Source organism: Ranitomeya imitator, chromosome 3 (genome assembly GCF_032444005.1).
Source record: "Ranitomeya imitator isolate aRanImi1 chromosome 3, aRanImi1.pri, whole genome shotgun sequence".
Taxonomy (NCBI): domain Eukaryota; kingdom Metazoa; phylum Chordata; class Amphibia; order Anura; family Dendrobatidae; genus Ranitomeya; species Ranitomeya imitator.
Genome location: NC_091284.1, coordinates 710,519,435 through 710,546,848, shown reverse-complemented (window position 1 = coordinate 710,546,848; position 27,414 = coordinate 710,519,435). Strand labels below are relative to the sequence as shown.

Below are 27,414 nucleotides of genomic sequence, written 5' to 3'. Positions count from 1 at the left end.
TTATCACTACTCAAGACATGTCTCAACTGTCAGAGGAGTAGCATCATGAACAAACACCTGATCTGCTCAATCAGCTGCTGAGCAGGCCTGTAGCAGGAGGAGAAAAAATGATTCTGCATTAGCTGAGCGTAATGGGTTCTTATTATTATTTATTTATTTATTTTTTTATTAAACCAACCTTCAGTCCTGTGGGCTCAGTCCCTTAACCCTGCTGAAAAGCTGTCAGACTGACTGTGCAGAACAAGTTTACAAATGAGCACGGATCAGGATGAAGCTGGGAAAAGAAAAACACATTGTTTGCTTCTGCTCTGTTCTGTGGCCGAGTGAGAACAGTTATGTTTGCTTATGATGCTGTTCCTCTGACATGACTACGATGGGTTTCGGCTTGATATGTGACTTCAGTCATTTTTATCATGTTCTTGGACACCCCCTTATAAGATGCTGTCCTGCTCATAGCATTGAGGTTTTTTTTATTTTGCTGTTGTATACAGACCTTTCAGAGGGAGGTATTAGTGGGTCTGTAGTGTGAATTGCTAAAATACCCTTTTTTAAATATTTAAAATGATTGTAAAGAAATGTTGCATTCTTTAATATGTATTATTGTTTATATAGAGTGAAGTTCAAGATCGTCTGCAGGCACTAAAAAAGGAGCTTGTTAATATTGTGCAATTTAAGGCTGGTGAAGAAGAGAGAGCTCTACAACTTCAGGTATACTCATCCCTCCGAATAACCTGGAAAGAGTAGAACATTTACATTATTTCTTCATATTGATTCACTTAGTAGCAGCCTATGGGTATGTGCACACGTTGCAGATGTGCCTGTGGAATTTTCTGTGCCGATTCTTCCCCTCCTGCCAGAAAACGCAGGTGTGGATTTGATGCTTTTTTTATGCAGTTTTTTTAATGCAGATTTGTATGCGTTTTTGAAAGCTATATAAAGATCTATTATTGGAACAAAAAAGAACTGTGATGTCACTTCTTGTCCAACCTCTTCATTTACATACCATTGAAGAATGTTTACACACAGATCTTAGAGTTAAATAAAGACACACACACACACACACACACACACACACACACACACACACACACACACACACACACACACACACACACACACACACACCCTCCTCCCTATCTGCAGCGATTCATCCACAGCTAAACCGCAGATCTTCTTTTACATCTGCGGGTTTGCTGCGGATGTGCCTGACACATTGGAAGTCAATGGGTGCAGAAATGCTGCAGGTCCGCCAAAAGAATTGACATGCTGAGGAAAAAAAGCCACGATTCCGCGTGTTTTTTTTCCGCAGCATGTGCACAACAAATGTCAATTTCACATAGAATAACATTAGCTGTGCACAACACTGCGGATGTGATGCGAATCCATGCAGCCAAAAACGCAGTGGAAACGCGTCAAAATCCGCAAAGCCTAAAATAATCATTGGAAATTCAACAAACTTTGCCTAAATCAGTAGAACAACAAATCTAGAGACCTGCATTCACTTTAGATAATTGTTGGCCAACAGCTATCTTTCGTCCAGCAGCTATCTTCTGAAAATGTCCCATACATCATAGTAACGAACTTGTGGTCTGGGATGCAGCCATACGTCTGTTGCAGTGGCTTATCTCTAAAAAACAAAAGTAATACAAATACAAAATCAGACATGTCAGATATTTCTGTCCGCCAGCATCATCTGTCAGGCAACAGGGAGATCCCCATATGCATTAGACTGTTCGCCAAACTTGTTGATATCATGGAGTTGGGCTGATGTAAGCTTAGTGTGCATAGAAGCCTTAAAGGAAATCTGTCACTCTTGCAGCCATACTTATATAGTCTCATCGCTGGCTTCTGATTGGTACTGTACTGCAGACAAGAATCAGCAATAATAACACTATGAACGTGGCTTCAGATTTCTGGCATCCAGAGATGAAAATTAATGGGGCATAAACATGCATTGAGCCCTCTCATTTGCATGCAAAATTATATATTATGCACGCCAACTAAACTGCTAAGGGAAAATACTAATGTGTGAGAATAACAAATGAGCGCAATCTGATTGCACTTGGCCTAATGTTCTAGGAATCCCTGCTCATCTGTGTTTTGTTTTGTTTTTTTTTTATTTTTTAGCCCTCTCTTCTCATCTTAGATCTAGGTGAGAAAAAATTGCACCATGCTGCGATTGTCCTTGTACATTAGACGAAAATAGCCAATGCAAGTCAATGGGTGCGAGAAAGAAATCTCAACACACACAAACCATGCTAGCATCGTCTGATTTTTATTTATTTTTTTTTTCACACCCATCTCCTTGAAAACCTGACATTTTCTGTGTCGCTTATAATAAAATCACAGCTAGACAAGTCAGAATAGATGGAATCCATACCTTCCATGGGTGAGAGCAATGAAAAAAAAATGCAAAAGTGACAAACTGACAAAAAGGATGAAAACAGAAAAATGGTCTGTGGTCCCCCTCTGCAGAACCACTGCTGCACACCTCGTTTCTGTCCATGTCCCGCATCACAGAATAAAGAACTTTCATGTTCCACCGAATTGGTGATTGCCGCATATTCTTTAAATCTTCAGTTGCTATCCTTGTTTTTATAACGAATATAGTTTTAATTACATTTGGCTCCAAACTTAATCCTTAGCAAGACAGTGAACCGAAGCATACGGCCAATCAATATCTGCCCATATTTTTCAGCATTGAGGACACAAAGAAATGGGCAACGTTGGATGACCAAGGCAACATTGCAGCAGATGAGCGAAGATGTCTAGCAGTGTCATCAGCTCAGAACTGACAGTATCCAGTAAGACCCAGCTACACCCATATACTGTTAGAAGTCTTGCCACAAGTGGTCTTCATTGCAGAATTACAGCCAAAAAGCCATACCTATTGATATGGAAACGGGCGAAGCAAATCAATATGTATGAAAACATAGGAACTACAGTGCAGAAAAATGTCTGATGCTCTAGAATGATGAGTCAGAATTTGAAATATTTGGTTGTAGCAGAAGACAGATTGTTTTAAAGGCTGCAGAGTGATACATTAATTAGTGCCTCCAGGCAGCAGTGAAGCATGGTGGAGGTTGCTTGTAGACAAGGGACTTAATTTCAGCAAATGGAAGTGGAGTGAATTTGGTTAAGACTAATTATGTCCTCAATGCTGAAAAATACAGGAAACAACTTGTATATCATGGAATATTATCAGGCAGGAATTTGATTGGCTCCAAATTTATTTTGTTGCAGAACATCTGACATGGAGAAGGACTTGGGGATCCTAGTTAATAATAAACTTACCTGGAGCAACCAGTGCCATGCAGTGGCTTTCAAGGCAAATAGGATCATGGGGTGCATTAAGAGGTCTGGATATACCTGATGAGAGCATTATACTGCCTCTGTACAAATCTGTTAGACCGCACATGGAGTACTGTGTAGAGTTTTGGGCACCGGTGCTCAGGAAGGATATAATGGAACTAGAGAGAGTACAAAGGAGGGCAACAAAATTAATAAAGGGGATGGGGGAACTATAATACCCAGAGAGATTAGCAAACTTAGGATTATTTAGTCTAGAAAAAAGACAACTGAGGGGCGATCTAATAACTATGTATAAGTATATAAGGGGATAATACAAATACAGTGGGGCAAAAAAGTATTTAGTCAGTCAGCAATAGTGCAAGTTCCACCACTTAAAAAGATGAGAGGCGTCTGTAATTTACATCATAGGTAGACCTCAACTATGGGAGACAAACTGAGAAAAAAAAATCCAGAAAATCACATTGTCTGGTTTTTTTAACATTTTATTTGCATATTATGGTGGAAAATAAGTATTTGGTCAGAAACAAAATTTCATCTCAATACTTTGTAATATATCCTTTGTTGGCAATGACAGAGGTCAAACGTTTTCTGTAAGTCTTCACAAGGTTGCCACACACTGTTGTTGGTATGTTGGCCCATTCCTCCATGCAGATCTCCTCTAGAGCAGTGATTGTTTTTGGCTTTTCGCTTGGCAACACGGACTTTCAACTCCCTCCAAAGGTTTTCTATAGGGTTGAGATCTGGAGACTGGCTAGGCCACTCCAAGACCTTGAAATGCTTCTTACGAAGCCACTCCTTCGTTGCCCTGGCGGTGTGCTTTGGATCATTGTCATGTTGAAAGACCCAGCCACGTTTCATCTTCAATGCCCTTGCTGATGGAAGGAGGTTTGCACTCAAAATCTCACGATACATGGCCCCATTCATTCTTTCATGTACCCGGATCAGTCGTCCTGGCCCCTTTGCAGAGAAACAGCCCCAAAGCATGATGTTTCCACCACCGTGCTTTACAGTAGGTATGGTGTTTGATGGATGCAACTCAGTATTCTTTTTCCTCCAAACACGACAAGTTGTGTTTCTACCAAACAGTTCCAGTTTGGTTTCATCAGACCATAGGACATTCTCCCAAAACTCCTCTGGATCATCCAAATGCTCTCTAGCAAACTTCAGACGGGCCCAGACATGTACTGGCTTAAGCAGTGGGACACGTCTGGCACTGCAGGATCTGAGTCCATGGTGGCGTAGTGTGTTACTTATGGTAGGCCTTGTTACATTGGTCCCAGCTATCTGCAGTTTATTCACTAGGTCCACCCGCGTGGTTCTGGGATTTTTGCTCACCGTTCTTGTGATCATTCTGACCCCACGGGGTGGGATTTTGCGTGGAGCCCCAGATCGAGGGAGATTCAGTGGTCTTGTATGTCTTCCATTTTCTAATTATTGCTCCCACTGTTGATTTCTTCACTCCAAGCTGGTTGGCTATTGCAGATTCAGTCTTTCCAGCCTGGTGCAGGGCTACAATTTTGGTTCTGGTGTCCTTTCACAGCTCTTTGGTCTTCACCATAGTGGAGTTTGGAGTCAGACTGTTTGAGGGTGTGCACAGGTGTCTTTTTATACTGATGATAAGTTTAAACAGGTGCCATTACTACAGGTAACGAGTGGAGGAAAGAGGAGACTCTTAAAGAAGAAGTTACAGGTCTGTGAGAGCCAGAAATCTTGATGTTGTTTCTGACCAAATACTTATTTTCCACCATAATATGCAAATAAATTGTTAAAAAAACAGACAATGTGATTTTCTGGATTTTTTTTTCTCAGTTTGTCTCCCATAGTTGAGGTCTACCTATGATGTAAATTACAGACGCCTCTCATCTTTTTAAGTGGTGGAACTTGCACTATTGCTGACTGACTAAATACTTTTTTGCCCCACTGTATGTCTCTGAGGATCTGTTTATACCAAGGAACGTGATGGTCACAAGGGGGCATTCTCTGCGTCTGGAACAGAGAAGGTTTTTCCACCAGCATTGAAGAGGATTCTTTACTGTTAGGGCAGTGAGAATCTGGAATTCCTTGCCTGAGGAGGTGGTGTTGGCGAACTCAGTCGAGGGGTTCAAGAGAGGCTTTGATGTCTTCCTGGAGCGTAACAATATTGTATCTTACAGTTATTAGGTTCTTTAGAAGGACGTAGATCTGGGGATTTATTCTGACGGAATATAGGCTGAACTGGATGGACAAATGTCTTTTTTCGGCCTTGCTAACTATGTTACTGTGTTACATCGACACCAAACATGCAGCCAATGTAATGAGCTTTGATCTCTACATATGTTGTCTGAGATTACAGGGAGACAAGGATTTGCTCCCGCTTACATTTTCGGTGGTTAGTTTTCCAAGATGTTTGGAAAATCCGCCTTCAAAATCTGTGTCCAAGTTTACCTGGTGCTGCTTTAAAGGTAAAGGATGGTCACACCAAATATTGATTTGATTTAATTTTTAATGTTTTTTTTTCCCCTCTATGTACATTTTTGCACATGCTCTCATTATAGAAGCTAGTTTACACCACTAGTTCAGATACAATTTTAAATTTGAGATGGTGCTTGCACAAATGAAAACTGGTGAACTGCAGACTACAATTCACATAATGTCCCAGAAATAGTATTGCACATGTGACAACTTGTACTGAAAAGTTGCCTAAAAATTACTGGTGTACTTAATTTTTATTTTGCAGGCTGAAGTTATACAAAAGCGTAAAATGTTGACTTCAGGTTTTGAAAGTTTACGACAACTTTTGGCTGATGAAGAAACGATCATCAAGCACCGGTTGGAAAATATCGAGAATGCAATTAAACAGAGAAGAAATGAATGTGTCGGCCGACTCAATGAACAGCTCTCATCCCTTCAAGAAAGCATTAACGAGCTTGAAAAAGGTTTTCCTCATTCAAAGAGGTCTCACGTTGGTCAGGTGAGATAACATAGTGGGCGTTGCCATTGTGCAGAAGTAGTAAACCTGCAAAAATAACTTATTTGGTATCTCTAATTTTTAACACATCAGTTATACAACACATTGATTATAAATGGCAATATTTACATAGCGTGATCACCTATGTGCACATACATGAACTCCCGTTGGCCCACTTGCATCGCAGCCGTGGTGTGCCAATGGTTTGTCATGGTAGTTAGGGCCTGCTGAGGGCTCCAATGGCTGCCATCTTAGTCATTTTAATTACATACAGAAGAAGCAATCCAATGATTGCAGGTTAAAGGACTAAAACCAATAATGTTAAAAAAAACAAAAAAAAATCTAAAAATTCATATTAGCCCTCACACCCCCACCCCCATTGTTTTCCAATTGTTTTTTTTGTTTGTTTGTTTTTATGCTCATTTTTAAGAATTTATCTGCACATCCGCAAAAGTATTAATCTATCAATCTAAAATTAGCTTGTACGATGGGGGTATTAAAATTCCAAAATTGCCAGCTTGTAGTCACCGCACCTCCATAATGCATGCCATAAAAAGTGATCATATGTAGCCCAAATATGGTCCCTTGAGAAAAATAAAGTTACAGGTCTCAGATTATGCTAACACAAACAAATGTATGCATTTTAATTCTTTTAAATACAAGCTTCCCAAATAAATTTCACAGCTTAAATTATAAAACAAAAAACCTTTTAAGCTTAAAACCATAAACATACTGACCTGAAAAAGGGGAAAATGTGTTGCCAGGTAATTTTTACCTCTCGATAAGGTTTTGTTTTACGTCATTTATGTGTTGAGGAATAGTTTGTTTTATTTTCAGCTTTTTTTTTGCACTTGAATTTTTCTTGTTTTCAAGTACATTATATAACGTAGATGGTGTCATTCAAAACTACAACTAGTCCCACAAGGTCGATGGAAAAATGAAAAAGGATTCGTGGCTCTTGAAAGAATGGGGATGGGGGGAAATAGGGGTGCAAAAATCAAAAAAATTGTCCATCATGAATCTTAAATATACACCAAGTACCATTTTTAAAGGGAACTAGTCATCATAACGCAGTCCAATCTGCAGGCATCATGGGTTAGAGCAGGGGGAAGCTGAGGACCACGATATATCCAATATTCAAAGAAAAAAATGCAGCACTAGCCATGTTGACTGTGTGATTTTTTTCAAAGTCCTTAATTTCATCTACAATGAAAAGGACATGCAGTTTAAAGAGGCATGCGGAGAGAGAAAAAGTGATCCATAGTTGAAACTATTTCCTTGAGTACGGATAACGATATATCCTTATTTATAAGAAACAAATCGGTATAACCTGTTTCTCTATCCCCTATGACCACACCACAGAGAGAGTGGATCTGCTCTTCAAGGACAGGGAACCTACAGATAAAAGGGTGGTGCCTCTCCCGCCCATCAGTTGGTTTCCTGTCCCTGACGGGGAACCCTTCAGTTTTTGGTACCTGAATGAAAGAATATGCCATCTGATGAAGATTTGATGATTACTCGGGGCTGGCCAGTCCGGGTTCTGGCAGCGGGGAGTCCCCTGCCATGGCTGGTGCGTTGCCCAAAGCTGAGACCGAGGGGTGAGCTGGGGGAAAGCGTGGCTGCTGCTCCGGAGAGGATGCAGGGGCCTCCGGGTTCCCGGCAGATGCACATGTGGTGCAGCAAGATGGCCGCCACTCCGGAAGTAATGAAGGACTTCAGGATTCGGGGCAGGCGCATGTGCAGACAGTGTGCCCTGGAGGTGTGGACCAAGATGGCCGCTGCTCCGGAAGAAAAGCGGGGCTTCCGGGTTCCCGGCGGGCACATGTGCAGAGGAGGAAAGAAAAAATGCTCCCTCAGTGATACTGCCGCAGGAGGGGCAAGGGCCGGAAGTTAGGTAAGGCAGAGCGGCAAGTTTAAATATGGTGATTCGAGAAGCTCTTTGCTGCATGCAGTCCCTGGTGAGTAACCATGGAGGACAGTGACCTGCAGTTCCAGCAACAACCGCAGCAGCACCACCACCAGTGACGGAATATGAATGTACAAAGAAAGCGTTCTTCTGCAGACAACCAGAATGGCCGGTCCAGCAGCCATTCCACACAATGCAGCAAAAATTCCAGTGCGGTGTGCCAATCGCCATTTCCGAAACGCCTTTTGCAGGATCCTACCCCTCCTCCAGAACCAGTACCTGTGGCTGCATACGATTGTTGAGTGATCTTCGTGAAAGTTAACCATTGTAACTGGGGTCCCCTCTATTCCTTTTTATTAGGGAAGAAAAAGATTGGGAAAAGCAAAGCACAGGTCTTGCCCTATGTGCGAAAAACCCTTGCCAGAGTCCTGGGATAAGAAACTTTGCAACTCCTGTATAGGACAAGTTCTCTGCAAGGAAACCCCAGACTTCGCCTCCGAGCTGAGATCCGCAATCAAGTTGGAGGTCGCGAGTGCGTTTAGGTCCCTCAGAGGGGGAGGATAAGGTCAAGAGGACGGAAACTTTAATATATTCCCAGTCTGATTCCTCTAGTTCCGGGGGCAGGGGCTCAGATATGCCAGACTCCTCTTCCTCAGATGATGAAAGGGGGGGGGGGATCGTCACTGTTTTCAACTAGATGAGGTAGATACACTTGTGAAAGCAGTAAGATCTACTATGACGGTGCTGGACTCCGTCCCGACAAAACGGTCCAGGATATAATGTTTTGGGGGATTAGGCCAAAAGAGGTGGAAAGTATTCCCCCTAAATGAGAATATTCAGGCCTTAATTAAGAAAGAGTGGGAGAAATCGGACAGAGAAAAAACTCGTGGGTACCCTCCCTTAAGAGAAAATACCCCTTTGAGGAGTAAGCTACCCTTTGAAGACATGGGAACATAAAGACCCCCTTGACAAAAAAGCCGACACCTTCCTTAAAGGGGCTTGGGAATCAGCAGGGAGAAATCCGAGACTGGCCATAGCGGCTACATTTATCTCTAGGTCCCTAATGATATGGGTGGATCATTTGGAGAAACATCTGCGGGATGGTGTACCTAGGATTAAAGTTCTGGAATCCATCCGTATGATAAGAGATGCAGCAGCTTTTTTGGCGGATTCATCAGCCGATTCAGTTAGGCTAACATCTAAATCTGCAGCCCTCTTAAACGCAGCCCGTAGGGCTCTATGGCTCAAATTTTGGTGACTTTCAAACAGAACTTACACGGTGTTCCAAATTATTATGCAAATAATATTTCCTCATATTTTCTCTAAATTACCTATCTGAATTGCAGTCATTGTTATTTTCCAGTCATCTACTATTCTAGTATAATTGCAATGTTTTGGAACAAACTGCCTATGAAAACAGTATCTTTTAAAAAAAAAAAAAAAAAAATAAACACTCAAAATGCATGTTCCAAATTATTATGCACAGCAGAGTTTTCAACCTTTTTTTTTATTTAATTTGGAACAAAAAAATGGTCAATTGTGAAGTTATAAGCATTATCAGCTTATTACAAAATGAAATCAAACAGTTTTCAAGTTAAAACTTGATTCTAGGTGATGTTACATTTGCACATAGGACCCCTTGTTCGAAAGAAGCTTCTGAACTCTCTCGTCTATTGACTCAGTTTTTGGATGGCTTCTGCTTCAATTGTTTTGCATGTGGACAGAATACCCTCCCAGAGCTGTTGCTTAGATGTGAACTGCCTCCCACCATCATAGACACTCCTTTTGATGATGCTCCAGAGGTTCTCAAAGGGGAAGATGGTGGCCACACCATACGTTTGTCCTCTTTTGTGCCCATAGCAGCCAGAGATGCAGATGTGTTTTTTGCAGCATGAGACGGTGCATTATCATGCATGAAAATGATGTTGCTGCGGAAAGCACGGTTCTTCCTCTTGAACCATGGCAGGAAGTGTTGTTTTAGAAACTCCACATAGATTATGAAGTTCATCTTGACCCCTTCAGGGATCATAAAGGGGCCGACAATCTCTCTCCCCATGATTCCAGCCCAAAACATTACTCCACCTCCTCCTTGTTGGCGCCTTAGCCGTGTTTTCATGGGGTGTCCATCAACCAGCCATCCTTCACTCCATCCATCTGGACCATGGAGCATTGCACGGCACTCATCGGTGAACAAAACAGTTTGGAAGTCAGTCTTCATGTATCGTTTGGCCCACTGGAGCCATTTCTGCTTGTGTGCAGTGGATAGAGGTGGTCGACAGGATGGCTTGCGCACAGCTGCAAACCTCTGAAAGACCCTGCATCTTATTCTGGGGACGTTGGAGGCACCAGCAGCTTCAAAAACTTGTCTGCTGCTATGACAAGGCATTTTTGCAGCTGCTCTTTTAACCTTACGCAATTGCCTGTTGGAAAGAGTCCTCAATTTTTCCTTAGCACGCACACGTGTGTGCTGGGAATCAGCTACATCTTGATTGTGCGATGATCACGATGAAGTGTCTTGGCAATGTTGATTTGTAGTCATGCCTTGACCTAAATACTCCACAATTTGTTGATTTTCAGCAGCCGACACCTCCTTTTTCTTTCCCATTTTGGCCAAAAATGTAGGCTGCTCAATAATGTGGAACAGCCTTCTTAAGTAGTCTTGCCTTTATTTGGACACACCAGCCAAACTAATTTGCACAGGTATCTGCAATTGCTTTCAGTGATATAAAGAGCCCTGACACACCTCACCATCAATGAGTTTAAATGACAAACTAAAAAATTCGAACCTTATCACTCCTAAACTCTTTGTGCATAATAATTTGGAACACACTGTAAACTCTGCTCAATCCCATGTGAGTTGTCAATTTTTGTTTGGGGAGACACTGGACAATATCCTGCAAAAAGCGGGGGATAAGAAAAAGGGTTTCCTGAATTTAGCCCCACCCATCACTTAAACGGTCCTTTCGGAATATAATTTTTTTTCGTAGCAGACCCCCGAGGGAGCAAAATAGATGGGTTGAGGGTAGAAGGAAGGACAGAGGGTTTCTCTTTGGCAATTCCTCCCAGGAAAGATTTCACACCCTAGAGGTGAAAAGATGTCTTCAGTACCTAGAGTACACCCAGAGATGTAGGAAGGAAGGATCTCTTTGTATGTTTCCAGGGACCTAGAAAGGGACTCAAGGCTTCAAAGAGTACCCTGGCGAGATGGATAAGAGATGTGATAGCTTTGGCCTAGTCATCCAGTGGGAATGTCTTTCCAGAGGGGCTGAAAGCTCATTCCATAAGGGCAATGACGACCTCATGGGCGGAAAGGTCGGAGGTAGCGATAGAACAGATCTGTAAGGCGGCTACCTGGTCATCACCTTCATCCTTTTTTAGGCACTATCGGCTGGACCTAGCCTCTTCGTTTGACTTGCCCTTCGGAAGCAGGGTTCTTCAAGCTGTGTTCCCTCCCTAAGCTACAAATCTCTGTAATTCTCTCCGTAGTGCTGTCATTGTGGGATAGAGAAAGACGTAGTCGCTTACCGGTAACAGGATTTCTCAGAGCCCATGACAGCAACCGCTTATTCCCTCCCATCACGTGTGTGGTGAGCACGTTTGACAGTTCCTAGTGTGTTTATATAGTCATTAACCTGGAGGCCCTCCAATGCTCTGTAAACCAACTGATGCGAGGGACAGATACAGCCCTCTCATCTGTAGATTCCCTGTCTCCGAAGATGGATCCCCCTCTCTCCGTTTTGCTGTCATGGGCTCTGAGGAGTCCCGTTACCGGTAAGTAACTACGTCTTTCATCATTTAATCCTTTGTTCTGGCAATTTTGGTCCAGTGAACGGTCCTAGCTGTCAATCACGAATATCTCTGTATGTATCTTATACGTAGAGTGCTGTCCATCACTGATAGGACCGTCCACTGGACCGGAAGTACCAGAAAGAGCAGAAGATTAAATAATGAAAACACAGGTTATACTGAGTCTTTTCTGACAACTATATACCAAACTTTCCAGCTCCACCTGCTCTGTAACATGGTGCCTGCAGATTAGACTGTTTTTCATAACATGTTCTCTGTCGGCACAGAATGACTGTTCAAGCCAAGTACAAGAACCAGCAGAGTTCTGAACACTGGTGGCAATGACCACTAAACATTTGTGGCAAAGGCCACTAAACAGTCTGAAAGCAGCGGTGTATGTTTTTTTTCAGTCTTTTTTCTCATTTATACTAATTCTAGTAATCTAATCTAGATTTGGGGTGTTATTGCCATACAGTATAGTGGCTTCCAACTGGTTCAGGTGCCTAAAATGGTAATGAATGGTTCTCTTGCTTGGGGCTAACCAGATCGGCTTTAAAATGTAATTCTGCATGCATGAAACATAAGAACTATGCATAATTTAATTTTTTTTTTTTTTCATTGTCTCTTCCAGGACCAGGAAGCTTCTGCGGAAAGGTATGTTATCTTGGTATTGTAATATGAATATTTGGAGTTATGTGCTCTCTAAAAGTAACTAAAGTTCTCTAGATTGCCAAAAAGCAAGGCTCCAAACAATAAGTCATATATACGATGTATATACAGTGGGGCAAAAAAGTATTTAGTCAGTCAGCAATAGTGCAAGTTCCACCACTTAAAAAGATGAGAGGCGTCTGTAATTTACATCATAGGTAGACCTCAACTCTGGGAGACAAAATGAGAAAAAAAATCCGGAAAATCACATAGTCTGTTTTTTTAACATTTTATTTGCATATTATGGTGGAAAATAAGTATTTGGTCAGAAACAAAATTTCATCTCAATACTTTGTAATATATCCTTTGTTGGCAATGACAGAGGTCAAACGTTTTCTGTAAGTCTTCACAAGGTTGCCACACACTGTTGTTGGTATGTTGGCCCATTCCTCCATGCAGATCTCCTCTAGAGCAGTGATTGTTTTTGGCTTTTTGCTTGGCAACACGGACTTTCAACTCCCTCCAAAGCTTTTCTATAGGGTTGAGATCTGGAGACTGGCTAGGCCACTCCAGGACCTTGAAATGCTTCTTACGAAGCCACTCCTTCGTTGCCCTGGCGGTGTGCTTTGGATCATTGTCATGTTGAAAGACCCAGCCACGTTTCATCTTCAATGCCCTTGCTGATGGAAGGAGGTTTGCACTCAAAATCTCACGATACATGGCTCCATTCATTCTTTTCCCTTCACCATGACAGCGCCGCACGTGAGAGATGGCATCCGCCCCCAGGAACAGGAAACCTGTAGCAGAGATATAAGAATGGGGCGGCCCCTCTCTCTCCTCAGTTTGGTTTCCTGTTCCTGCAGGTGGACGCCTGTCGCAGAGCTCCTACCTCCGGAGGGATACCCCCTCTGATGAGTCCGGTCCGGAGGCCGAGGTCCGCGGGGAAGCCAGCCGTAGTCGGCGGCATCGCGTGCGGTGCTGTCCGGAGTCGGGCTGCTGGGTCCGCGCCATCCCTTTCCTCGCTGGACTCCCCGGCGACCGCTCTGTGCAAGAGGCCGGTCCGGGGTTGCGGGGGCGTGTCCCTCACTGACGCTGGCGCCGAAGTGAGGGATGACTACTTCCGGTCGCAGGAAGTGACGTCACACGCCGAGGGAGCCGGTGTGCTGGACACTTCCGGGCGGAAGCTGATCCAGTGGCGCGCACACCGCTCCTCTATAAAATACGGCAGCAAAGAGGAGTCGCTGGTCCTGCTCTTCAGACGGAGATGACCGAACCAGCGGTAGATCCGGAGCTGCTGATGCCTGTGCCTAAAATGTCGGAAGACACTCAAGCTGCAGGGGTACCCAGGGTCCTGGAGGGGTGAGTGCCTTTGTAAGGCAAGCTACGCACACACTGATACCTGTACACTGTGTTTTGTAGGAAGGGAAAGCCACCTCCAAGCAAAAGAATAGGGTCTGTCCACTATGTAAAGAAAAACTCCCTAGGCTATACAACAAAAAGATCTGCCAGCCCTGTATTGACAGAACAGTTGCGGAGGAATCTTCTTCCCTATTACAAAACATTAAAACAATCATACGGGAGGAAGTTAAATCTACAGTTAAAGAACAGTTGAGACATCACACAAAGGAGACCCCCCCCCTCCCCCAACAAGTGAACAAGGGTCGGATGTAGATTCAGGGGATGAGCCGGGAGCCTTAACCCCCTCTTATGCCTCCGATTTAGACTCCTCAGATGAGGAGTATGGCCGCCCATGCTTTCAGTCGGAGGACATTGGAAAGCTGCTCAAACTTGTCAGAACGACTATGGGAGTAGAGACCCCTAGAGAACCACGGACAATCCAAGACACCATGTTTAGCAACTTGGAGGAGAAGAAACGAAAGTTTTTCCCCTTCCATGATAACATAATTAAATTAATAAAACGTGAGTGGAAAAAGCCTAATAAAAAGATGTCTGTCCCTCAGGCATTAAAACGCAAATACCCCTTTGATGAGGAGGTCTGTGAGAAGTGGGATAAGGCGCCTAAGTTAGATGCAGCCATCGCCAGCACTTCTAAGGGGGTTGCGTTACCATTTGAAGACATGGGAGCCCTAAGGGACCCCCTCGACAAAAAAGCAGATGCTTTTCTAAAGTCGGCTTGGGAAGCAGCGACATGGTCATTTAAACCCGGGGTTGCTGCCACTTGCACGGCACGTGCTATGGTCAAGTGGTTAGAGGAGTTAAGTGACCAAATCAAAAACAAATGCCCAAGAGAGAGGCTTCTGGAAGCATTGCCCTCTCTGCAAGGCGCGGCAAGATTCCTAGCAGACGCCTCGATAGATTCAGTTAGAAGTGCCGCACGCGTGTGTGCCTTATCTAATTCAGTAAGGAGAACATTATGGCTGAAAAATTGGACGGTTGACTTCCAATCAACGGTCAAACTCTGCGGAGTACCCTGTGAAGGGCAATACCTTTTTGGCAAATCTCTAGACGAGATCCTTGAGAAAGCGTCGGACAAAAAGAAGCGGTTTCCACCCCCTTCCTTTCCCAGGCGCCAATGGGATACCTCTCGTTCGTCCTTTCGTGGTGGATATAGAGGGACCCGCGGCCGATCAGATGACAGGTCTAGTCGAGGCAGACCCTGGAGAGAGCGAAAGGAAAGGGGATTCCTTTTCAACAAACCTCCCCCCAAGCCTGATCCCAAAAATCAGTGACGCCAGCATTCCGGTGGGGGGAAGACTCCGGCGGTTTGTCCATCACTGGGCAGCACTGCCGGCTTCTCATTGGATAACAAATTTGTTGTCAGAAGGTCTAAAGTTCAAATTCTCCAACCTCCCACCAAATCGTGTAAAAATGACCCAGGTGGCGGGAAAAAATCAGGCCATATTAGAAAGAGAAATTTATCTCCTCATGCAAAAAGAAGTGTTAGTAGAAGTACCCCATCAAGAGATAGGGAAAGGGTTCTACAGCACTTTATTTCTAACACCAAAACCAGACGGCTCGCTGAGGGTAATATTCAACCTAAAAGCCCTAAACCATTACATTCAAATAGACAAGTTCAAGATGGAGACTTTAAAGACCGCAGTAAAAGTACTCGACCCAAACTGTTACATGGTGGTGATCGATCTTACAGACGCTTACTACCATGTGCCAATCGCCGTCCAACACCAACAATACCTAAGATTGGTGGTAAATCTGGGAAAAACCCCCGTCCATCTACAATATCAATGTCTTCCTTTTGGGGTAGCCATTGCGCCCCGTATATTCACAAAAATTATTTCCGAAGTAGCATCTTTCGTCAGGAAAGAAGACCTAATGTTGGTACCCTATTTGGACGATTTTTTGATAATGGCAAAAAACAAAGAAAGTTGCAAAAGTGCGGCCGCAAGGGTGCTGGAGGTACTGACCAATTTAGGATGGATGATAAACCTGAAAAAATCAAGGCTTGTCCCAACTCAAACCCAAGAATTCCTCGGAATTGTGTTAGATTCAGTCAAGCAGGAGTGTGTCCTCCCACAGAGGAAAGTTCAATCTATCCAACAGAGGGTAGAGTCATTCCAATTACAACAGACTATCTCTCTGAGAAACGCAATGTCACTCCTAGGGGTCCTAACGGCAATGATTCCAGCAACGCGATGGGCACAAAGCCACACACGGGAGTTACAATGGCAGATACTAGCCGAACAAGAAAAAAATCCATACAATCTGAATCGGAAGATTCTTCTGTCACCAGAAGTTCAAAACTCACTAGAGTGGTGGCTGAAAACAGAAAATCTAACCAACGCAGTGCCATGGTCAGTACGAGATCCAGTAGTCATTACTACCGATGCGAGTCCGTGGGGTTGGGGGGCACATTTGGGAGATCAGGTCCTACAGGGTCAATGGGGAAGCCCAATGACAACAGCGTCCTCCAATCTAAAAGAATTGTCTGCGGTGAGACTAGCACTTCTTCATATAGGGGAAAGGATTCTGGGAAGACATGTGGTAGTGTTATCCGACAACAACACAACAATAGCTTATATAAACCGCCAAGGGGGCACAAGATCAACATCCCTTATGGCAGAGGCCAAAGAACTTTTTATATGGGCCGAAAACAACCTTCTTTCGCTAACCGGAACATACTTGAAAGGATCAGAGAATCAAGTAGCCGACTACTTAAGCCGTCACACGTTACATCAGGGGGAGTGGTCCCTGAACCAGCAAGTATTTGGGAAAATATGTGCCAGCTGGGGCGTTCCAGACGTAGACCTGTTCGCCACAAAACAAAATCGGAAGGTGAAGAGGTTCTATTCTCTGAACCCAAGAGAGCACCCGGAGGGGGTAGACGCGTTCCTGTATCGGTGGAACTTCCATCTAGCATACGCATTCCCCCCAATACCATTAATCCCGGCAGTCCTCAGGAAAATTCGGGAGGACAAAGCACGAGTGATCCTCATAGCTCTCTTTTGGCCGAAGAGAGCGTGGTTCACGTGGCTCAGGCGCATGTCTATCTCGGACCCGTGGATCTTTCCGGATGCTCCGGATCTCCTATACCAAGGGCCAGTTCAACATCCCCAAGTTCACAGATTGCATCTCACCGCCTGGAACTTGAAAGGGGACTTCTGTTAGCAAAAGGATTCTCAAGCCCTTTGGTGACCACATTGCTTGCTAGCAGGAAAAAGGTCACCTCAGACAAATACCAAAAAATCTGGCAAAAATTCCTAGATTTTTCGGGACGACAGTTGTCTGACTCTGGTCAACAGGTCCCAGTAAAAGAAATTCTTGAATTTCTCCAAAAAGGGTTGGAAAAAGGTCTGTCTACTAACACCTTAAAGGTGCAGGTCTCTGCCCTTGGTGCACTGTTCGATCAAAAACTTGCTGACCACCCTTGGATCTATAGGTTCATTCGAGCCTCCTTTACTTCCAGACCCTCAAAATTAATACCTAAGATAGCTCCCTGGGATTTGAATTTAGTTTTAAAGGCTCTTACCGTTTCCCCCTTTGAACCTCTGGATTCTATATCAATAAAATCCTTGACTCTAAAAACGGTTCTCCTAGTTGCCTTAACGTCTGCCCGCCGTACTTGTGAGTTACAAGCTATGTCGGTGAACCCTCCTTACACTACTTTCCATGATGACAAAGTAGTTATTAAAACCGACCCTGCCTTTCTTCCGAAGGTCAATTCTAAATTTCATAGAGACCAGGAAATTATTCTGCCCTCTTTTTGTTCCCAACCAAAATCCCAGGGAGAGAAGACCTTCCATTGTCTCGATGTCAGACGCTGCCTCCTTCAATACTTAGAGGCCACAAATTCCTGGCGTCAGTCATCGGCCCTTTTTGTCACCTATCAGGGGACAAACAGGGGAAAAAAGGCCTCAAAGGCAACTATTGCACGGTGGTTGCGTACGGCTATTTCACTTTCGTATTCTTTTTCTGGTCAAGTTCCCCCACAGGGTGTTACGGCTCACTCCACGCGTGCTATAGCCACTTCTTGGGCGGAAAGGGCTAACGCCTCGATAGAACAGATTTGTAAAGCGGCAGTATGGTCATCACCCTCTACCTTCTTCCGACACTATAGGTTAGACTTAGGTCAATCAGACTTGTCTTTTGGGAGAAAGGTGTTGTCTGCTGTCGTCCCACCCTAGGAATCTTCTATTTTTTCCTCTCACGTGCGGCGCTGTCATGGTGAAGGGAAAAATGATAATTACTTACGGGTAATTTGATTTTCCGGAACCATGACAGCGCCGCATTAATTCCCGCCCTATCTTGGTGATGGTTGTGTGATTCACAAAAAAAAAAAAAAAAAAAAAAAAACTTATTGTATATGGATAAATGTATATATGCAAAGCATGTGTGTACACAAGAGCTAACGAAATGGCTATACAAATGTAAATATGATACATAACTGTGTACTAACAAAGCGGTCATCTTCCATACTCTGCAAACAAACTGAGGAGAGAGGGGCCGCCCCATTCTTATATCTCTGCTACAGGTTTCCTGTTCCTGGGGGCGGATGCCATCTCTCACGTGCGGCGCTGTCATGGTTCCGGAAAATCAAATTACCCGTAAGTAATTATCATTTTCATGTACCCGGATCAGTCGTCCTGGCCCCTTTGCAGAGAAACAGCCCCAAAGCATGATGTTTCCACCACCATGCTTTACAGTAGGTATGGTGTTTGATGGATGCAACTCAGTGTTCTTTTTCCTCCAAACACGACAAGTTGTGTTTCTACCAAACAGTTCCAGTTTGGTTTCATCAGACCATAGGACATTCTCCCAAAACTCCTCTGGATCATCCAAATGCTCTCTAGCAAACTTCAGACGGGCCCGGACATGTACTGGCTTAAGCAGTGGGTCACGTCTGGCACTGTAGGATCTGAGTCCATGGTGGCGTAGTGTGTTACTTATGGTAGGCCTTGTTACATTGGTCCCAGCTCTCTGCAGTTCATTCACTAGGTCCCCCTGCGTGGTTCTGGGATTTTTGCTCACCGTTCTTGTGATCATTCTGACCCCACGGGGTGGGATTTTGCGTGGAGCCCCAGATCGAGGGAGATTATCAGTGGTCTTGTATGTCTTCCATTTTATAATTATTGCTCCCACTGTTGATTTCTTCACTCCAAGCTGGTTGGCTATTGTAGATTCAGTCTTCCCAGCCTGGTGCAGGGCTACAATTTTGGTTCTGGTGTCCTTTCACAGCTCTTTGGTCTTCACCATAGTGGAGTTTGGAGTCAGACTGTTTGAGGGTGTGCACAGGTGTCTTTTTATACTGATAACAAGTTTAAACAGGTGCCATTACTACAGGTAATGAGTGGAGGAAAGAGGAGACTCTTAAAGAAGAAGTTACAGGTCTGTGAGAGCCAGAAATCTTGATTGTTTGTTTCTGACCAAATACTTATTTTCCACCATAATATGCAAATAAAATGTTAAAAAAACAGACAATGGGACTTTCTGGATTTTTTTTTCTCAATTTGTCTCCCATAGTTGAGGTCTACCTATGATGTAAATTACAGACGCCTCATCTTTTTAAGTGGTGGAACTTGCACTATTGCTGACTGACTAAATACTTTTTTGCCCCACTGTATGCATACCAGTCAAAGTATAAACATGCATCTTTTCTCAACTCTGCAGTGTGTTCCTGCATTCTTATTATTATAGAAATAACTAAATAGCTGGGTATTGTCATTCCTCGTATCAAAGAGGCAAATCCCAGTGCAATCCGCAAATTGTTTCTTCAGAGAGGAAGAGGATGGGAGCTGTAGTGCCACTTATTGGTAGCTGCAATCGTAAAAGTCATTATCAACCCCCTCCCCCTCTAAAGGGAATAAGTTGGCAGATTTTTGTTCAGCAGCTTGTTGTAGTTTCAATGTAATTGGTGGTTAATCAGCAGAATATTATTATTACCAGACCTGGGTCGTGTTCAGTCCAGTAAGTGATTTGCTGTTGGACCCCTAGGTTCTCAACCCCTACATCACGCTTCTCTCAGATTACATAGTAAAACCTGCTGACTGATTCCTTGAAAGGGCCTTGCCACTTGACCTTTAATAAAATTATTATTTCTTGTTTGGGATGGATGCCCCCCTTGTGAAGAGTGCCTCATCTCAGAGACCTCTTAATAATCCAAACCAGCTCTAGTACTTTTCAACGATAAGGGTGCAAATACTCTGAAGCGCATGTCTGCAAATGGAATTTCTGGCTTGGAGTCTGATCCCAAACCCTGTAGCAAGGAATAATAATACAAATATTTATAATAATATTGTCTGGATGCCTACTTTGATTTGCTGGTACTATAGTTCAGTTCGCCTATCTGTGTTTCTGAAAAAATAATTAAAAAAAAAAAAATATATATATATATATATATATATATATATATATATATATACATACATACATACATACATACATACATACATACATACATACATACATACATACATACATACATACTGTGCATGTGCAGGGACAAGTCCCTCAACACTTGTCAGTTGAATCATAAATATTAAGGGGGAAAAACAAACGAACGAAGTCTAAGAAAAGGTGCTTGTGCGTTATTTCATTAATTACTCATTTATAAAAATTCATATCAGAAGTGGTTTCCGATCCTTGTTATCTGAAGGACCCAAGTGGTTTGTTTTTGGGGGGTTTTTTTGATCGTTTGTTTTTATTTTATTTTATTTTTTTCCTTACCTTTCACATACCACAGTGACCATTGACTTTAACATTTTAGAGCTTAACCCGTTGTGACCAGAGTTAACTCTGATTTACAGCTGTTGTTCTCAGATGGCAGCTGTGTAATGCAGCTGGCGCCTGTGGTGTATGGACGGTAGGGGTGGACATACCATTGGGGTGCGAGAGACGAGGAGAGCTTCCACCTCCCTCCAAAGCGGCTTATGCCACAAACGAAGGATGATTGTGTGTGTGTGTAATTAGAGTATAATCAACACAAATTTAATTTTATTTGTTTTTCTATACAAAAAGTGAAACTCGTATTTCTCCATGGCCGATTGGGGGACACAGACCGTGGGTGTTAAGCTGCTGCCACTAGGAGGCTGACACAGTGAAACTCATATATTATATGGAGTCATTACATACAGAGTGATGTTTTTCAAGTGTTTTAGTGTTGATGATTATGACTTACAGCCAATGAAAACCCAAGTCATTACCCCAGTAAATTAGAATAATTAGCAAAAAACACCTGCAAAGGCTTCCTAAGCTTTTAAAAATGTCCCTTAGTCCGTTTCAGTAGGCTCCACAATGATGGGGAAGACTGCTGACTTGACATATGTCCAGAAGACAGTCATTGACACACGCCACAAGGAGGGTAAGCCAAAAAGGTCATTGCTAAAGAAGCTGGTTGTTCAGACTGATGGTCCAAGCAAATTAGTGGAAAGAAAATGTGTAATAGAAAAAGGTGTACAAGCAACCAGAATAACTGCAGCCTTGAAAGGATTGTGAAGGACACAATCCAAGCTGCTTGAGGTCTAATGTGAAGTTTCCACAATCAGTGATGGTTTGGAGAGCCATGTCATATTCTGGTGTAGGTCCACTGTGTTTTGTCAAGTCCAAAGTTAGCACAGCTGTCTACCAGGAAATTGTAGAGCACGTCATGCTTCCTCTGCTGACAAGCATTTTGGAGATGGAAATTTCATTCTCCAGCAGGACTTGGCATCTGTCCACACTGCCAAAAGTACAAATACCTGGTTTAAAAACATTATTACTGTGCTTGATTGACCAGCAAACTCGCCTGACCTTAACTCCATAGAGAATCTATGGGGTATTGTCAAGAGGAAGATGAGACACCAGACCCAACAATGCAGACGAGCTAAAGGCTGCTATCAAAGCATCCTGGGCTTCCGTAACACCTCAGCAGTGCCTCATGCTGATTGCCTCCATGCCGCATTGATGCGGTAATTGATGCAAAAGGAGCCCCGACCAAGTATTGAGTGCATTTACTGAACATACATTTCAGTAGACCAACATTTTGGATTTTAACCCCTTAATGACCGCCAATACGTCTTTTAACTGACCTGAGCTATAAGAGAATAGCATCTTCATACAGGTGACAATCCAGCAGCTTTTGGCTGGACATTATAGCTGACAACTTGCTGCATCAGCCACGAAACGTGTTTGCACCATCCAAATCTGTTTAACCCCTTAGGTGCTGCTGTCAATAGTGACTACATCATTATAAATGGTTAACAGAGTGTGGGGGCTTCCTCTTTATCCCAATTGGTGCCCTCAGATCATGATTGCGTGGTCCTGATGTTTGCGATGGCAATTCACGACCAAATAGCGGACTTAGAGTCTGACGGCTGTAGTAATATGTTCAGAAGTTAGAGGCATTTAGGTGGTAAAAATACACTTTTTCATTTGTCATGCCACTTTGCATTAATTCCTGAAAAGCACCTGAAGGGTTAATAAACTACCTGACAGCCGTTTTCAATATGTCAGGGGGTGCTGTATTTAAAATTGTATAACTTGTTGGGGTTTCCCAATATATGGAACCCCTAAAAGCACTTCAAATATGAATAAGTCCTAAAAAAAAAAATGTTAATTTCCTTGAAAAAAATGAATAATTACTGCTAAAATGCTAATAAAATAACATTTTACAAATGGTGCTGATGTAAAGAAGACATGAGGGAAATGTTATTTATTAATATTTTGCTGTGGTATGACTATCTGGATTAAAGGGATAATCATTCAAAGTTTGAAAATTGCTTTTTTAAAAAATTTTTTCTCAAATTTCTGATATTTTTTTTTACAAGTAAACACAAAACATATCGACCTCAATTTACCATTATCATAAAGTATAATGTGGATCCCGAAAAAACATTCTCAAAATCACTGGGATTTGTTGAAGCGTTCCAGAGTTATTACTACATAAAGTGACACTGGTCAGATTTCAGAAATTTGGCTCCGTCACTAAGGGGTTAAAATCATTTTTCAAGCTGGTGTTATAAAGTATTCTAATTTACTGAGATAATGACTTTTGGGTTTTAATTAGCTGCAAGCCATAATCATCAACATTAACAGAAATAAACACTTGAAATAGATCACTCTGTTTCTAATGACTACAATATGAGTTTCACTTTTTGTAATGAAGAACTGAAATAGATTAACTTTTTTATGATACTCTAATTTTGTGATGTGTTTGTGTGCGCGCGCAGTTGGTCAAAACAAAAATTGAAACTCATTATTATAGGATCATTAAAAACATGCAAGTAAACCATATATATATATTTATTTTTTCCTTTTAGCTATTGTCCAAAAGATCCTCTTCGTAAACTCACAGTCCCCAGACAAGTTGCAAGTGGAACATCTTTGGAGGTTTTTCAGTCACACAGTGGTGAGTTAGTTCATCGCATCATGATCTGACGATCACTAAATAAATGCATCAATGATCACATTATTCTCTTTTTACACTTGTATTTTCTGTTTAGTTCCATTATATCTAGATATGAAAACTGTGAACCCAAATCTCCTGGTAACCTGCAACAGAAAAGGTGTTAAATATCAGCCAGACGCTCTGAATTTGGACCCATGTCCAGAGAGGTTCGACTCGAAACCATGTGTTTTAGCAACCACAGGATTCAGACTAGGGAAACATTATTGGGAAGTGGAGGTTGGAGGCGGCATATACTGGACCATAGGTGTGGCTAAACAGTCTGTATGCCGAAAAGGAATGTTTCGAATTGAACCAGGGAGAGGAATATGGGCAATTGGCTTACTTGGCATGTATACAGATCGATACTATGCTTTCACCAAACCTGATACCCTCTTGAATCCTAAGGGACAACCTGAAAAAATTGGAATCTTTTTGAACCGGGATGGAGGCTTTGTTTCCTTTTACAATGCTGTGAGCCTAGAACACCTTTTCACATTTAGTATCATGCCAATCTCTGAGAAAATCTTCCCCTTTTTTTGCGTAGGCGCTTTAGGTACAGAACTTAAACTTAAATAATAATTTCAAGTGTGTGTGTGTGTATATATATATATATATATAATTTTTTTTTTTTTTTTTTTTTTAAAGACTTAGGGTTGTAGCCGAAAACCATTCATAGTTTAGGTTCCCACTAGGAAGCAGACAGGTTCATATGATTTATCCACTAGATATGTTAGAAAAGTCTAATCGCAGAAGTGGGTGGGAACTAGGTCTGCTGTTGGGAACCCCAATCTTTCCAAGGTGGGCTGCATGCTCCTCATACCTATTTTTGATGACTTTTGTGTCACAATTTGCAATCTTCTGCTTCATCCAACACTGGCCATGAAAAGGCATTTCTCCATACTATGTAGTACAATTACTAATAACGGTAAAACACACACGGGATCATGACCAGACCTCCATCTAATTACTTGAGGTTCAAATTTTAAAGTCTAACAAAGGTATGGTAAACTGCTCAATGTTTTCGTATGTGTGCCCATATCACTACTGAGAGAGGGGATCACAAGTTGCCTTTTCTGAGTGAAGGTGCCAGTAGTGGGATTTCTTCCAATCACATTTTTATAGCATGTATGCCAAAAATGTTAGTAGTGGAAATCCCCTTCAAAGTATAGTACTAGCTTGGAGAAATTTGAAATTGGCATCATCATTATTTCTGTAATGTGTATCATTCAGATGGCTTGGAGTGATTATGCAATAAAGCAGATCAGTCATTCTAGTAATATACATTTTAGTGTTGTAGTTACAAATAAATCCACTTATTTTGAATACAAATGAGTAAAGTTGAGCGAATTTGCTCGGGTCCCTGCTTACCGAATACGCTGCAGAGGGAACCCAGGTACATGGAGCAGGCTGGCTGATCAGCTGTTCAGCTCCGCAGCTACATGTGTCGCGGCTGTGTCACTGTCACAGCACCTACATGGAGAGCCTGTGTGTTGGGCTCTCCACAACCCAGGCGCGTCACATGCAGCGCCAGACAGCTGATTATCGGGAGCGCTCCAGGTATCTGGGTTCCCTCTGCAGCTTATTCGGCAAAAGCTATAGTTTGCCAAATAAGCAAGGACCCGATCAAATTCTATCATCTCTACAAATGAGGCCGCTTCTGTGGACCCTTGGTGTAGCCATAGCAGTGTTACATGCCCCATATCCAGCACGCTCTGATCCTGATTGATAGCAATTGCTTGTCAAGTGCCAATGCTGCCTAAACTCAAATTCATGATTTTTGGGAAATACTAAAAAATATATATATTTTATAACTTAATGTATCTCTTTGGGTTTCTACAGCCCCTGTGTATCGCTGTACATGGCAAACTCCTGATTGGTTAAGTCAAATCTGTCAAAGAGCTCATCTGACAGCAGGTCTATAACCCTTACTGTCTTCTACTGAATGTAATTTCAGCAGGTTTATGACCAAATCCAAGTTAAACCCATTCTGCAACAGCTATGTACGGCGATGTTTAGATGCTGCAGAAACCAAATAGTCCAATTTTTTTTTTTTTAAATGCACAATTGCAAAACATGTTTGTTTTTATTTAAGCTGAAAGTATGTATATTTAAACGATTTTCACACGATCAAGAATGTGCATTTTCAGTTCTTAATTGATTTTTATAGCGGCTCCATTGGGAAGACCAAGTAAAATATTGCCCATAGGTGTTCATATCCTTTTTAATAGGGCTGTATTCAGGAAAAGCACAATGAGGAGCGGCAGCAGGGACATTTTTATTCACCTTTTTGTAGTGCAATATTATGTGAATTCTTATAAAGCCTTTGGTCTGATTCTTGAAGCTACATAATTGTATCTGACACTGAGCCACAGTACCAACATTTGCCTATGGCAGGACTATGAAAAAAGTTTCAAAAAATATTTTGCTAGAGAAACCTTTTCAATTTTCATTCTGGAATGAAGTTCCAGTTAGAAAATCAACTTTTACATACAGCCCTCAAAAAAGGCCCTCGGGGCAAGCACAGTATTAAAATGCTCCAATTAGACAATCACTGCTGATATTTGTATTTTGCAAAATATTTCTGACATTAATGCACAGAATGACTAATCAAACCAAGCACTGCATCTTATATATGGGACATTGCCTTTTTTAGTGTACAAATCTATTGCTGCATTTGCCATAAACGTGTTTTTTTTAATTTTTATTTATTTATTCAAATACACTAATGGGGTGCTCATGGCTCCTTTCCGCCCTACTTGGTTTTTCTTCTGGCTTCACCCTTTCGATCTTGATTGCCAGTTCTGGCTTTACAGGAGCCATATGAGGAAGGAGATAGTAGGTGAGAAGGTGCAATGAGCACCCCATTAGCATGTTTGACTAAAGAACAGTTTCCAGCAAATGCGGCACCAGACTTGACATTTAGGTAGGACTATAAAAGTCTGTGCGACCTCTCGGGTGCTGTTTTGTTTGAACAGTCATTTTGTGCTGACAGACTCCCTTTTAAAGGGAGCAGTGTGGGGAATATGTGACTAAATATATGATTAAAGGCTCTTCAAGCTTGAGTATTGCGTTAAGACAAATGCGTATATCTTGTACTTTCTTGCTAATGCTTTTTAGCTTTTATTGCATTTTATTAGATTTTTAGTTCTTAAATTTCATGTTTTTACCCTATTATTTTAATGTGTTTTTAATTCTAGCAATCTCTTCTGCCAGTGCATAAGGTGGTTTTCTTGATTGTGGTCAGACTGTAAAAATGTATCATGTACCTTTTTTAATAATCTGAAATAAAAGTTTGATGGAATTTTATTTGTCTCTTTTTTTTTTTTTTAATGGATTATCACAGAATCTTGTTCCTTTCATACTGCTTGGTGTCTAATAATTAGTGATGATCGAACCGGCCTGGCTAAGGTACTAACCGAGTGACTTTGCTGTGCTCGGAAATTATGTTCGAGTTCCCCCGCAGCTGCATGTCTCGCAGCTGCTCGACAGCCACAACACATTAGGATTGCCTAACAGCCGCAAGACATGCAGCTGCGGGGACTGGAACATATTTTTCAAGCAAGCTGAAGACATACGGTTAGCACACGAGCATGCTCAGATAACGCCTTATCCCAGCACGTTCGTTCATCACTAATAATAATTTCTCTATAGTAACATAGCCAAGACTTCAGATCCTCGCTGACTAATGTCTGGCATTTTATTTCCAGCACCTCCATAACTACAACGCTCTGCCCATGTGACCACTGAAACAAAAAATAATTATGGTTGAGTAGATGTGGAGAAATGTTGTTACCGTATATACTCGAGTATAAGCCGAGATTTTCAGCCCATTTTTGGGGGCTGAAAGTCCCCCTCTCGGCTTATACTCGAGTCATACCCAGGGGTTGGCAGCGGAGGGGGAGCGGGGGCTGTCTAATTATACTCACCTGCTGCTGGTGCGGTCCCTGCAGGTCCCTGGCGCCCCAGCTTCTTCCTGTA

General features: G+C 42.4%; 1 protein-coding gene across 4 annotated transcripts in view; it reads left to right on the top strand.

Annotated features, from left to right (window-relative positions):
• The window catches only part of LOC138670902 (E3 ubiquitin-protein ligase TRIM39-like), a 79,113-nt gene extending 55,077 nt beyond the window's left edge, over window positions 1-24,036 (top strand). For all 4 annotated transcript variants that reach the window (XM_069758671.1, XM_069758670.1, XM_069758669.1 and 1 more), the window contains 5 exons: window positions 613-708; window positions 6,029-6,262; window positions 12,583-12,605; window positions 23,309-23,397; window positions 23,492-24,036. In XM_069758671.1, the coding sequence (XP_069614772.1) occupies window positions 613-708; window positions 6,029-6,262; window positions 12,583-12,605; window positions 23,309-23,397; window positions 23,492-24,012 (963 nt within the window). In that variant the 3' untranslated portion in view covers window positions 24,013-24,036. The remainder of the gene's footprint in view (window positions 1-612; window positions 709-6,028; window positions 6,263-12,582; window positions 12,606-23,308; window positions 23,398-23,491) is intronic.
• The last annotated feature ends 3,378 nt before the right edge of the window (window positions 24,037-27,414 follow it).